This window comes from Tursiops truncatus, chromosome 16 (genome assembly GCF_011762595.2).
Source record: "Tursiops truncatus isolate mTurTru1 chromosome 16, mTurTru1.mat.Y, whole genome shotgun sequence".
Lineage (NCBI taxonomy): Eukaryota > Metazoa > Chordata > Mammalia > Artiodactyla > Delphinidae > Tursiops > Tursiops truncatus.
Window position 1 is genome coordinate 45,962,252 of NC_047049.1, and position 12,356 is coordinate 45,974,607.

At 47.3% G+C, this 12,356-nt stretch overlaps 1 protein-coding gene across 1 annotated transcript; it reads left to right on the forward strand.

Moving 5' to 3' along the window:
* Positions 1–351: 351 nt before the first annotated feature.
* On the forward strand, positions 352–11,979 carry TMEM273 (transmembrane protein 273). Its single transcript, XM_073793750.1, has 3 exons — positions 352–452; positions 1,078–1,256; positions 11,867–11,979. The coding sequence occupies exons 1-3, from the start codon at positions 352–354 to the stop codon at positions 11,977–11,979; spliced, it is 393 nt and encodes a 130-aa protein (XP_073649851.1).
* The last annotated feature ends 377 nt before the right edge of the window (positions 11,980–12,356 follow it).

Consider the following 12,356-nt stretch of genomic DNA (forward strand, 5'->3'; position numbering starts at 1 on the left):
TCATATTGTGTTGTGAGGTGTGGGTGAGTGCATGGGCCCCACGTGGGCCCTTCAATGACAGAAGTCACCAGATTTCCAAGAAGGCTTGTGATTAGAGCAAGGCTGTGTATTTTTGCTTCAGAATCCTCCAGCTTTTTCACCACCAAGTGAGGCCACCAGAAAAACCCTAAACTCCATGACGATGGTCCCTTCCCCACCAATGCACTCAGAGTGAAGATGTCCTCCGTGGAGTGTCAATCACCCAGCGTCAATCACCCAGCTGATTCTGGGTGCAGGGCGGAGGGGCAGGAGGAGGTGCCCCGAAAGGCCCGGGCAGGTGGGGTGTCCTGGTAGGACTTCCTGCCGGTCGTCATGGAACTGGGGCAGCGCTCACCCCCAAGCCTGCCTGACTGGCTAACACAGCTTCATCCCGGGGGTGTGGTGCTGCAGGAGAGCCTGTCCTCGAAGGGGACGTGAGTCGTCAGGGTCACCTCCATCCACTCTCGGTGGCTGTGGCCACGAGCCCGGGACAGCAGGATCTGCCTGGCTTCCGTGGCCTGGCCGGTGTCTCTCTCCACACGCATGGTCCCAGCCTCTCTCCACCTCAGGGCTCCGCTCACCAGGCACAGTGCCGCTTGCATGTCACCTCCTCTGGGAAGGCTCTCGGCTCCCAAACTGGCCCGCCCCAGTCACCTGGCATTCAGGTGAGCTCTCGTCTTCCGCTGCTGACCACAGGCTCCTCAAGGTGGTGTCAGGGACTCATTCATTTGCCTTCAGCGCTCAGCAGAGCAGGCAATCAGCACACACTCCACAAGTGAACTGATGAAAGAATAAGTGAGGAAGGCTACAGGAGGCCAGAGAAACGAGCCATCAGCCACTCGGGAATGATTTCCACAGCTGAAGGGACCATGGATGGAGTTCCAGGAAGAGGAGATGGTGTGTGGGTGGAGGTTGAGGGAAGGGATGTGCTCCCAGGAGAGTGGAAAAACAGACCGGCCTCAGTGAGTTGGACTGTGGAACGTTAAGGACCAAGTGAATGACTTTGAACTTCATCCTGATGTAAAGGGAGCTGTGGAAGACCTTTGCCGTGTGGTGACTGATTGAAGCTCCTTGTTCAATTCCTCCCTGCCCTTCAGATATCAAATACGCCACCATTGGGATTGCTGTGGGCTTCGCCACATCGGCCAGCTTCCTGGCCCTGAAGATCTGCATGATCAGGAAGCACTTGTTTGATAATGATTCCTCCGAACAGAGAAGCACTAACGTGGGCTTCAATGGTAAGGAAATGATGCTCAGCCCCGTCTCTGCCTTTGCCTGAGACAAGACATGACCTGGCCAGTCACCTGGCGTGAGGCTCTGAGGGCAACATTGGCTGGAGAGAGAATAAAAAACATGGGTTGAAAAGAAATGCAGCGACCTCTCTGTGTCTCTGTCTCCGTCTGTCTCTCTCTGCTTCTCTCTCTCTCTCTGTACTTTTCCATTTAGTCATTCTTGAGATTCCTAAGAATCAGCTTTCCTGCAGTAAAGGTGGGAAAGGGAGCTGAGTTGGCTTCAGACAGTAATTTCTATGCTCTTACTCACATAGTGTGATCAGATGAGATCGATCCCGGGAGGTGATGAGGCTGCTGCTGGCATGGGTGGGTGGTGGGAAGTGTGGCTGGCCCTGCCTACCTGGGCCAAGTTGCACTTTTTTCATAAATTGGGCAAGTCCTACACTGAGAAACGCTGAGCGTATCATCATGATCCAAACAGAGCTGGGCTTACGTGAACCCAGCGTGGCTCTCCACATGCTGTGGCAGCCATGGAGAGGTGCATCCCATGCAGATGTTTTGACAGCAAAATGTAACATTGATTCGCACCCCTTTTCTCTCAAGGTGGGACCTTCGAAATCCATTCCCCGTATAAGACTGCTTAATGGGATGGTGATGCAGTTTTTCAGATGATGAGGAGGAAGGACCCTCACCATGTATCTGGAAAATATGATTATTACCTGTGAAGATGTGCAGAGGGGGGCAGAGGGAGGAGGAGACAGCATTCAGGAGATTCCAGCGTGTCCAACTGCACAAGCAACTTCGTTGGTCATAGAACTTTACTTGCCGTTGATTTTGTATCACTAGGAATATGAGGGGAGAGAAAAGGCTCTTCATCACACAGCAGGAGATGTTCTAGATCTCCTAAGGGCAAGAGAGCCCAGGATCTGCAAGGAGGGGAGAGGAGAGAAGCCACTGGCGGGGGTGGGTGGGCGGTGTCTCTGGGGAAGCCTCAGTTTCACCCGTGTGCTGAGCTAGAGGGCTCAGTGAGGGACCAGATGGAGAAGCTGCGACCGTGCCAAAGGGGAGGGGGCAGAGCACTCAGCCCAAGACCACCTCCCCTCCAGTGACCCCAACCCAGGGAGCCTCTCAGCAGTGCCCAAGTCAGGTGGCTCCGACCCCTCCTGCTGGCCTGGCACTGAGTGAGCCGCATCACCATCGCAGGGTCCCCTTCCTAATGCCCTGCTTTCTCTGTTTAGACAGCATCGAGCTAAAGAAGAGAACTCCAAGGTAAGGTCGCTGCCAACTTGTGACTGGTATTTTCCCTCCTGTTTTATCCATCCTGCTCCATCGCCTGACATCTTAGCTCCTTTCTCCAGTTTGAAACTCTTCCTAGGGATCTAAGATGCACCACACAGCCCCCTCTTCTCGATCTCCCCTCCTTTGGGCAGTGGGCAGGTATCATCTGAGTGGGGAGCCCACAGGGTATGGTAGCCAGAGGGAGCTTGGGCTCCCTTCTCCACACTGTAGGTTAGATTTTGCCCTACCTCTTGCTCAGAGTCATCCCAGTGCATCCCCCGCTCTCAGGATCATGTCCCGAGCTCCTGCCATGTCCCAGTTGAGAAACCACATGTGTTCTGCCCCCAGCTACCTGGCTTCCCTGCTACCACCCAGCCACACTACTCTTCTGCATAGAGCCTATGTGCTCCGAGGACAATCCTACCTCAGGACCTTTGCACTTGCTCTTTTGTATCATATGGAGTGCTCTGCACCCAGAGAGCTGCAAGCTACTGCAAAGGCCTCTGGAGCAAGGATCTGAGTGATACCAATGAGGCAGCCAGCCCCGGGGGCTGAGTGAAGGTGCAGGTAAATCCAGAACAGCCGGCGTTTGTCGGGGTGGGGAGCTCCTAGCTGGGGGATGCCCTCTGGGAAGTAGGTGGTAGAGCAGGTGTGGGCAGTGGGCTGGGGGTGTGTATCTTGGTGACTACCTTTTTTGAACATGGTAAGTCTGAGGCCTCTGGAGACTTCCAAGTAGAGGAGATGTTCAGTGAGTGTCTGGCATTCAGGACAGATGTCTGGGCTGAGACAGGGTGGTGGGCTTTTAGAGGGATGCAAAGCACGATCTCCTCCTCCAGTGCTTCCCTGGGACCTGGGGCTTGGTAAGTACAAAGTAGCATCTCTTGAAGAAATGGGTGGATCTGTGGATGGAGAAGAGATGGATGTGTGGTATGCGGCCGTCAGGGGGATGCCCTGGGGATGAGCTGGAAATGGATTTTTTCAAGACTTTCACTTTCTGAAGGATCTGCCCTCCTTCAGACTTTCCAGTTTCTGGCACTGATTTCTGAGCATGAGGCCCTAAAGCATGTTTCATCAATTCTGTCTCCAAGCATTTCCTTTCTCTGTTTCTGATGCTCATTGTTTCTCTGTCTCTTTCTGTCCCGCCTCCAGTCTTCCCCCTCTACTGTCTGTTTGGCCACCCCACAGGGGCCTGGCTGGGGGAGACAGGTGTGATTAGGGTGACCATGTATCTTATCATCAAATCAGGACTTTCTGAGAGTGGAGAAGAGACACTACTGTACTAATAATAGTGTCAGGATGATAGGCGTAAACCCACGTTGTCCAGGAAAATCAGCAAGTGGTTGTCCTAGGTTTGGGAGGCCTGGAAGGCATGGTCTCCAGGTCCTGGGGTGGCCACACAGCTGTCCTCTCAGTGGCAGTGTTACCTCCTCTTGCACCCAGGGTTCTCACAGAGGGGTTAGGTACCCAGCTCCGGGGGATTTTGGAAATGTGTGGTGGAATTGGGGGCTTTTGAGTCTGGGGTAACCACGGATGCCATGTGTCTCATCTCATACGCACACCCAGACCCACACTGGCTAAGTTGTCCCATTTCTCTTTCCAGAAGAAACACGCTGAGCAGCGCCCAACTGTCACCAAATCCATGACCCACTCATGTAGGAAAGTAGAATTCCAAGTCAGCCAATGCCCCTCCCTTGCCCCGCCCTAAGGGCCTTTCTCCCTGGGCAGCTCTACCTTCTTCCAGCCCCTGGGGGATTGGTGTCACGACAGGTTCCCCTGAGCGTGCAGCTGCCGCCGCTCGCCAGGAGGGCATCCTCGTCCCAGCTCACCCAGGGCAGCACTCTGACTGCTCTCCCGCTATAGAATCAGGGCAGACCGGCCTTTACCAGGGGTTCTAACAGGGCTTTTGGCAGCCTGGGTCAGGGGAGGCAATAGACTAAGTCTGCAAGGATGAGGAGGATTAGCTCTTGATGGCAGGGGTGAAGGGACCTGGGAATGCATAGATGAGCCCCAGGCTCAGAACCTGCATCACCTTTGGGGGCCTTTGGGGTCTCTGGAGTGGGGAATGTAGGATAGGGGTCAGTTTGGGATGGATGTGGGCGGAGACTCTGCCCACAGCATGGTCTCAGGGGCCCTCTGCTGGGTGACTGAGGCACCCTGGCGTGCGGCTGCGGGCTGCTGTGGTCAGCTCTGGTCCTGTGTCAGAACAATCGAGTGGACAGGCAGAGATTCTGGCAGAGTGATCTCACCACCCACGGTGAGCGATGCTGTCTCGACCCTCCAAACCGCCCACACGCCTCAGAGGACACTTTGGGTTAAGGCGTCGTGCTTTGGAAGCTCCAGTGCCCCTGGAAGTTTCCAGAACTGTTGCAAACCCTGATTCAGGGACATCTTAGTCATGGAATTCACAAAACTGAAAGATTTCACAATGCCTAATGCTTAATCCTGGTCCATGTGTACATGCATATGTGCGTGCTGGTGGGGGGAGGGGAGGCGATTATGTGATGACTCAAAATGAAGGCCTGACACGCACATGTGTGTGTGTGAAGATTCTGCTGTGAACAATACAAAGCAAACCAATTCAAAAGCATTGTTGAATGAACAGTCACTGTGCTTTTACGTTCCTACATATGATCGTGTTAGAGAGCAGCTCCGCTCTGTATGTTTGGATGTTCTGAATTATTTTGATACATTGGAGCTCTAGGAGGAGATTTCCATAATCCAGGCGAGGTGGCTGCCGTAGTCATTCAACAGTAAGCACTGCGAGAGTGAAGTACAGGAAAGGGAATGTGAAGGGTGCAGGGGGAAGGCAGGGTGAGGAGGAAGGGAAGGAACGGATGAAGGATGGGGAGAGGCGGGTGGCTGGGAGTTAATGGCTGGACGGGAGTCCCACCCCCATCTATTCCCCCACCATGTGCAGCGGACTGTTCTCAGCATGTATCACATCAGAGCTTCTCTGCACAGAAGGGAGCACAATTCAAGTTTCCAAAACTGACACTAGATGGAGTCAGGCTGAGTCGGGAAGAAGTTAGACCCGAAAGAAAAAGCAAAGGACAAGCAAGCCATTCTCCCGTAGCAGAACTTTGCCCGTGCTTTCCGTCATCTAGGAATAATCCAGTGAACATGCTGTCCTTCTGTTTTGCGTGTTAAACCTCGACTTCTCTGAAAGGTGAGTTTTAAGAGTGATGGATCGCTCTTACTGAAAGGAGGAAAGGCACTCCCTCTCTTGTCCTGCGCTGGCTGGTGGCTCTCCTGCACGCCCCCCACAGGACGGGAGGGGGATTGCTAGCCATGGGCCAGAAGTCCTGTTGCCAGGATGGCTGTGAGACCAGGAATCAGCATCTCTTTGGGACAGCTAATATGGGGGTATTTTGGCAAGATTTTAAATGAAGCTGCGGGCTGTTTGCCTGATTAGATCTGAGAAAACTGGGTTTTAACAGCAAGATAAATTTTATCTTATTTGATTTGATTTTCTAAGACCTTCTCTTTGACAGAGGCCAATCAACTGTGAGCCAGCTCAGTCCATTTGAAGACAAAAAAATTCCAAAACTTTTCTTTGTGTCATCCAGCTATCAGTTTGGCAGAAGTATCTGCTTTTCAACGCGGCTGTGGGGTCTCAGAGTGGACAAGCCTGAGTGTGCAGGGCAGCCTTCAGGAAGGGGAACAGGATCCTAGGCTGCTGGCTGAAGGAGCCCTGCCCCCAGGAAAGGAGGCTCCTCCTCCAGGTTTATCTGAATGGTTGGTTCACAACTCACTTCCCCTAGTCCTGCTTTCCTGCACCTCATCACCACCCATGTGCTCTCACAGTCCTTCTTTTGAAAAATCTTCAAAGCCACAGAAGAGTTGAAAGAACAGTGCAATAAAAACATCTCACCTTTCACCTAGATCCATAAATTAACATTTTGCCCTACTTGCTTTATCTCTGTGTACATAACTTTTTTCTGATTCATTTAAAAACTAATATAAATATCATGATATTTCACCCTTAAATACACCACGTATCTCCCACATAATCACAGTACAACAACATGAACGGTAAGAAATGAATGGAAATGGGTGGTCATTTGATATCATCATCTATTACACAGCCTGTATTCAAATGTTTCCCAAGTATCCTTATATTTCTCTTTTTCCAAGCCAGGAGCCACTGTGTTGGATTTTGTCCCTTTTTAGTCTCTCTCTCGATGTTGCCTTCTCGCTGCGTGGCACTGTCAGTTTTGAAGTACGTAAGCCATTCGTCTTTCATGATGTCCCATTTTCTGGATTTATCTGACTGTTTCCTCTTGAGCAGATGCAGATTGAGAATTTTGTCAGGATTGCCTCAGAGGTAACGTTGCGTATGTATCTTTCAGTGCAGTGCACCAGGAGGCACATGACCCCCGTCTCTCTCAAGGTTGGTGTTGCTGCTTTTGATCACTTGGTTAAGGAAGCAACAGCTAGATCTCTGCACTGTAGAGAGAAAACCCTGCCTTTGTAATTAGTAAATAATAGAAGGGGTGGGACTTTGAGATGGTGGGAACACCCTGACCCCAATAATTCTTCACCCAGTGATTTTTCTTTTTTTTTTTTTTTGCGGTACACGGGCCTCTCACTGCTGTGGCCTCTCCCGTTGCGGAGCACAGGCTCCGGACGCGCAGGCTCAGCGGCCATGGCTCATGGGCCCAGCCGCTCCGCGGCATGTGGGATCTTCCCGGACTGGGGCACGAACCCATGTCATTTGCATCGGCAGGTAGGCTCTCAACCACTGCGCCACCAGGGAAGCCCCACCCAATGATTTTATATTTGTTCATAATCCATGTTTGAATCAGTTACTGCATTGGGGGTTACAAAGTACTGAGTTTCTAGTTCCAGAATTCCTTCTACCTTTAATAGCTGCATTCTTCTAGAAAAAGACTGTCCTCTTCCCCTTTTCTCTTTCTCTTTCTTGTTGAACATTATTCCTATGGACTTCAATGCACTATAATTCATCACCATTATGAATCTTTTTCATGTTCAAATTGTCACAAGTTATCAGTACAAGTCACTTCTTGGTGGGTTTAGACAGGACCCCAGTAGTCACTGAGCATTTCCTAGACTTCTGACACAGCACAGTGTCCCAGGCTCACCTTGTACTGTTCCTGCTCAGACCTGGAATCACCCATTTTCCCTCGACCCATGTTTTTCTCCTTCTCCTCCTCCTCCTCTTTCTTTATGATGTGAAATAGTTTTTAGAAACCAAGATCTGGGCACAATGTGTGCTTATGGCTATTGAAGCATCATTGCTTGTAGGCCCTCTCAATGGACAGTCAGCAAATGTATATTTAAATCAAAAACTCAATACCATAAGGTTCTTCTTGAGATTTCCTCATTCCATATTTCTACTTTACCTCCTCTAAAGTGAAAATCCTGTTCCCCAACCATATAAATATTTTTACCCATTTGCTCTACCCTATAATACACACAAAATACGTACTTCCAGAATTACAACACTGTACAACTACAAATTCGCTTAAAAATTTCTTTGCAGGGACTTCCCTGATGGCACAGTGGTTAAGAATCCGCCTGCCAATGCAGGGGACACGGGTTCGAGCCCTGGTCCGGGAAGATCCCACATGCTGTGGAGCAACTAAGCCCGTGCGCCACAACTACTGAGCCTGCGCTCTAGAGCTCGAGAGCCACAACTGCTGAGCCCATGTGCCACAACTACTGAAGCCCGCATGCCTAGAGCCCATGCTCCACAACTAGAGAAGCCACTGCAATGAGAAGCCCAAGCACCTCAACAAAGAGTAGCCCCCTGCTTGCTGTAACTAGAGAAAGCCTGCGTGCAGCAACGAAGACCCAACGCAGCCAAAAATAAATAAACAAATAAATAAATTTATTAAAAAAAGAAAGAAATATGCAGGAAAGGCAAATTTCTAGATACAGAAAGGTAAGTGGTTTCCTGGGGCTATATGTGAGAAGTGGATTGAAAGCGAATGGACATGAGGGAATTTTTTGAGGTAACAGAAGTGTTCTAAAACAGGATTATGGGGATGGTCGTACAACTCTATAAATTGCAGAAAATCACTGAATTATAAATTTACAGTGGATTAATTTATGGAATGTAAATTATGCCCCAATAAAGCTTTGAAAAACAAAAACAAAAGAAAGAATCTGCCTGCCAATGCAGGGGACACGGGTTTGATCCCTGGTCCAGGAAGATCCCACATGCTGTGGAGCAACAAAGCCCATGCACCACAACTACTAAGCCTGCACTCTAGAGCCCATGAGCCACAACTACTGAAGCCTGTGTGCCTAGAGCCCGTGCTCTGCAACAAGAGCAGCCACCACAGTAAGAAGCCCGTGCACCGCAAAGAAGAGTAGCCCCCTCTCACCACGACTAGAGAAAGCCCGCGCACAGCAACCAAGACCCAACGCAGCCAAAAATAAATAAATAAAATAAATAAATTTTTTTTAAAAATCAAAAAAAAGTTTCTTTGCAGTTCTTTGTTCTTAGAATTTAGTCCTCCATGTGTACAGAGTATTGTGTTCAAAAAGAATTAACTATTTTCTCAATGTGGTTTTGCTATCAATTTGATATAGTGTTAGAGACATTTGTTTCAGTGTATATGCTGGTTTTAGTTTCCTATCTTAATCCTTTTAGTTTAATTTTATTTTTTGAGTATGTGAAAGATGCATATGGTTCAAAACTAAAAACACATAAACAGGTAAATTCAGAGACGTCTTGCTCTCATCCTGTCCACTCCACCCTGCTCCCACCCACTGCTTTGAGGTAATTAATCTCAATAGTTCCCATTTTATTCTTCCTGCGTTCCTTTTACAAAAATATGTTTAATTAAAATTTTTTTTACATATATACAATGTTTATAAAATTAGATAAATGTTTATACATGTAATATATGTATGTATATATATATATAAATATATATTATTCTGGTTCTTATATGGGTTTATTTTTATTTGGATCTCTGATTCATTTGGTATGGTATGTGGTATGAGATATAGTTCCAATTTTATCTTTTTCCCCAATAAAAATCCAGTTATTTCAATATCATTTTTCAAAACCACCCTATTTTCCCCAGTGTTTTACTTGCCACCTTTATAATGTTCTAAGTTTCCACATATGTTTGGATACTTCTAGACTTCATGGTATTCTCCAATGGTGTTTGTGGTTATTCATGTGTTATTACCACACTCTTTCTTTTGGTGGCTTCATGTATGCTCTATTACTTGGCGGGGCTGGTTCCTGCACACCCTGCTATTCTGTTTTAGCTATTCCTGTGCATTTGTTTTTCCATATAAACTTTACAGTCAACTTCAGAATCTAGCTACAGAAACAAACATCTTGGTATTTTTATTGGAGTTGCATTATGTTCACATATTAAATTGAAGACAATTGACTTCTTTATGATATTATCCTTCACTGACAAGAAATATAATTTTTACAAGTCTGTTTTTTTGCTTGTCTCAGGAGAGTTTTCAGAGTTTACTCTTATGGATTTTTCACATTTCTTGTTAAGTTTACTTCTAAATATTTTATGTTTTTGTTGCTTTTGTAAATGGAATTTCCCATTATGTCTCCTACTTGTTCATTGATTGCTTATGGATTTTTTTTTTTTTTTTGGTGTGTTAACATGATAGCAGCTACCTTATTGAATGCTTTTATTGTTTTGTTCATTTTCTTCTTGATCTCCTTGAGTTTTCATCATATTATGTCATCTGCCAAATTGTAGATCTTCTCTCCCAATTCTTAAGCCTCTAATTGTTTTCTCTTCTCTGATTGCATTGGCTAAAACCACCAATGTTAAATAATAGTGGAAACAGTGAGTATACTTGTCTTGTGCCTGATCTTGGTGGAAAATCCTCTGGTGGTTTTCATTAAGTAAAATGTTAGCTTTAGGGCAAAAGTACGCATGTTTTTTCATGTTACAGGAACACCCATCAATTCCGATTTTACTGAGTTTTTCAGAAATGTGTGTGGGATTTGGTCAAAAGGCTTTTCAGCATTAGCAGGCATTAACTTATCCTCAGCATTTATACCCTGGGATAGTCCTAGGCAAACCAGGACATATAGGCACCTTGTTACTAGTTTAGCTTTTTCCTTTTGTCCTTTTTGGTCTGCATGATTTTTGGAGGATGTGGTGGAAGATTTGTGTTTAGGCCGCCACTATGATCTTAGAGTCTCTAAAAGTCTCTTTCTCTTCCTCTTGATGCCCAGTCCATGTCTGCAGCCTGATTCACTTACTAGTCCAGCCAGCAGATGCTATCCCAGCCTCTGCCCAGCTTATCTTTTCCTGCAGGTTATGTCTGGATCTCTAGGGGCTGGTGGCACACCTGTTTGTAGAGGAATCCCTTTCCTGTCAGAGAACAGTTCCTCAATGTGGTAACTCATGGTTGCCACTTCCCCAGCTCAGGGACACTGAGGGTGAGAGGAGACTGCTGTCCTGGTCTGCCCATCTTCTCTGGGCATCGGTATCTCAAGTGCAAATGATGACTAGGTCCAGCCACTTTTGATCCTCTCCTTAGTGACACCTGAAAGGGTCCTTTCAGCTCAGGAATTTTTTAAGATAATAGGAGGGATAAACTTTCTGTTAAGCCCCTGGACCTCTAGACCAACCAAGTCAAACTCTTTGCTCCTCTGGACCAGCCATCCTTTAAAGGAGAAGCACAACAACCTGACAGCATTTGAGGCTTTCTCTTGGAAGCCCTTCTTCCTCTTCTCTCTCTCACTATCCTTGCTTGTTTCCAACTTGCTTGTCTTCCATGTAGGCCCTGATGCCATCAAGCTTTGTAACCCTGACCTCGACCTGTGTCCTTGGTCTTCCACACATGGGGTAGTTAGGTATATGTTGTTTTTTTTACGGATGTGGACTTGGCTTGCCCCATTGAGGCTTCATTCTGCCCTGTCTTTCTGCTATTTCTGCCCCTTCTCTCATGGGCAGATGCTAGACTCAAGATATTAGGACTGAATATGCACAGTGGAATGGAATAAACAAGTATACAATGTAAGCATAAGTATGTCATGCTGTTATAACTATGAGTAATGTTTATGTGAAACTACAATGAAGTTTTGGTGGGAATTTGGCCTCAACGTGGAAGTGTGCGTGAGACCCTTAGCCAAGAGTGGCTACAGCAGGGTCTCTGCCGTACTTTCAGCCCAAGCTCTACCATATCGGGGTCTGGTTCAGTGACCATCTTTTCTTCCATGTTCCTAGCTTTTAATATATATCTTTACTGCCATTCCCTCACGCCAAAGCTGATACACTAAGTGTGGAGAAGTCTCACCCTCTGTAACAGTGTATAGTTCAGACTCGAAGGTATCAGTTTCTAGTTACATTCCCATCGGCCTGTCTGCCTTGCAGCACCTGCTCAGGTCATTGCAAACTCTTCGAATACAGAAAGTGACACTTTCCCCTCGATATGCTTATTAACCTTGGGGAATGACTTCTTCCTTTTTTGTCACCAAAGTGGATGAGGTTTTGTGGCCTTGGTTTGGCAGGCAGAAAACAACCTCTAGGTTGAGCTCTATCTGAAAAACTCTCCCCTTTATCTAGAGCCACTGGTCTTCAGGTCCCTTTCTAGGTCACACAAGGAAATGCCCCACCTTGCTAAGATTTGCTGATGAACTCTTTCATACCTGTTTAATTGTGTGGGGTGCATTAGCATATGCCATGATTAGTTACAGCATAGTCACTCTTGTCAGTAAATCTTACAGATGGTTCTTTTTCTTTCCAGAAATGCACAAGTGATTGAGCTCTGAGAAAGCAGCCTCTTCAGGAGGGGTTTGGCACTCTGGACAGCTGCCCAAGCTTGCAGTCTTGTAGATAGCTTAAGTTTGAGCAAACAAACCTG

Excerpts from the sequence above, each read along its gene's own strand:
- TMEM273 (XM_073793750.1), top strand. The coding sequence starts at position 352 with ATGGAACTGGGGCAGCGCTCACCCCCAAGCCTGCCTGACTGGCTAACA. Across the intron at positions 453-1,077 it reads AGCCTGTCCTCGAAGGGGAC|GATTGAAGCTCCTTGTTCAA; the intron begins GTGAGTCGTCAG and ends CGTGTGGTGACT. Across the intron at positions 1,257-11,866 it reads CACTAACGTGGGCTTCAATG|CACCTGCTCAGGTCATTGCA; the intron begins GTAAGGAAATGA and ends TCTGCCTTGCAG.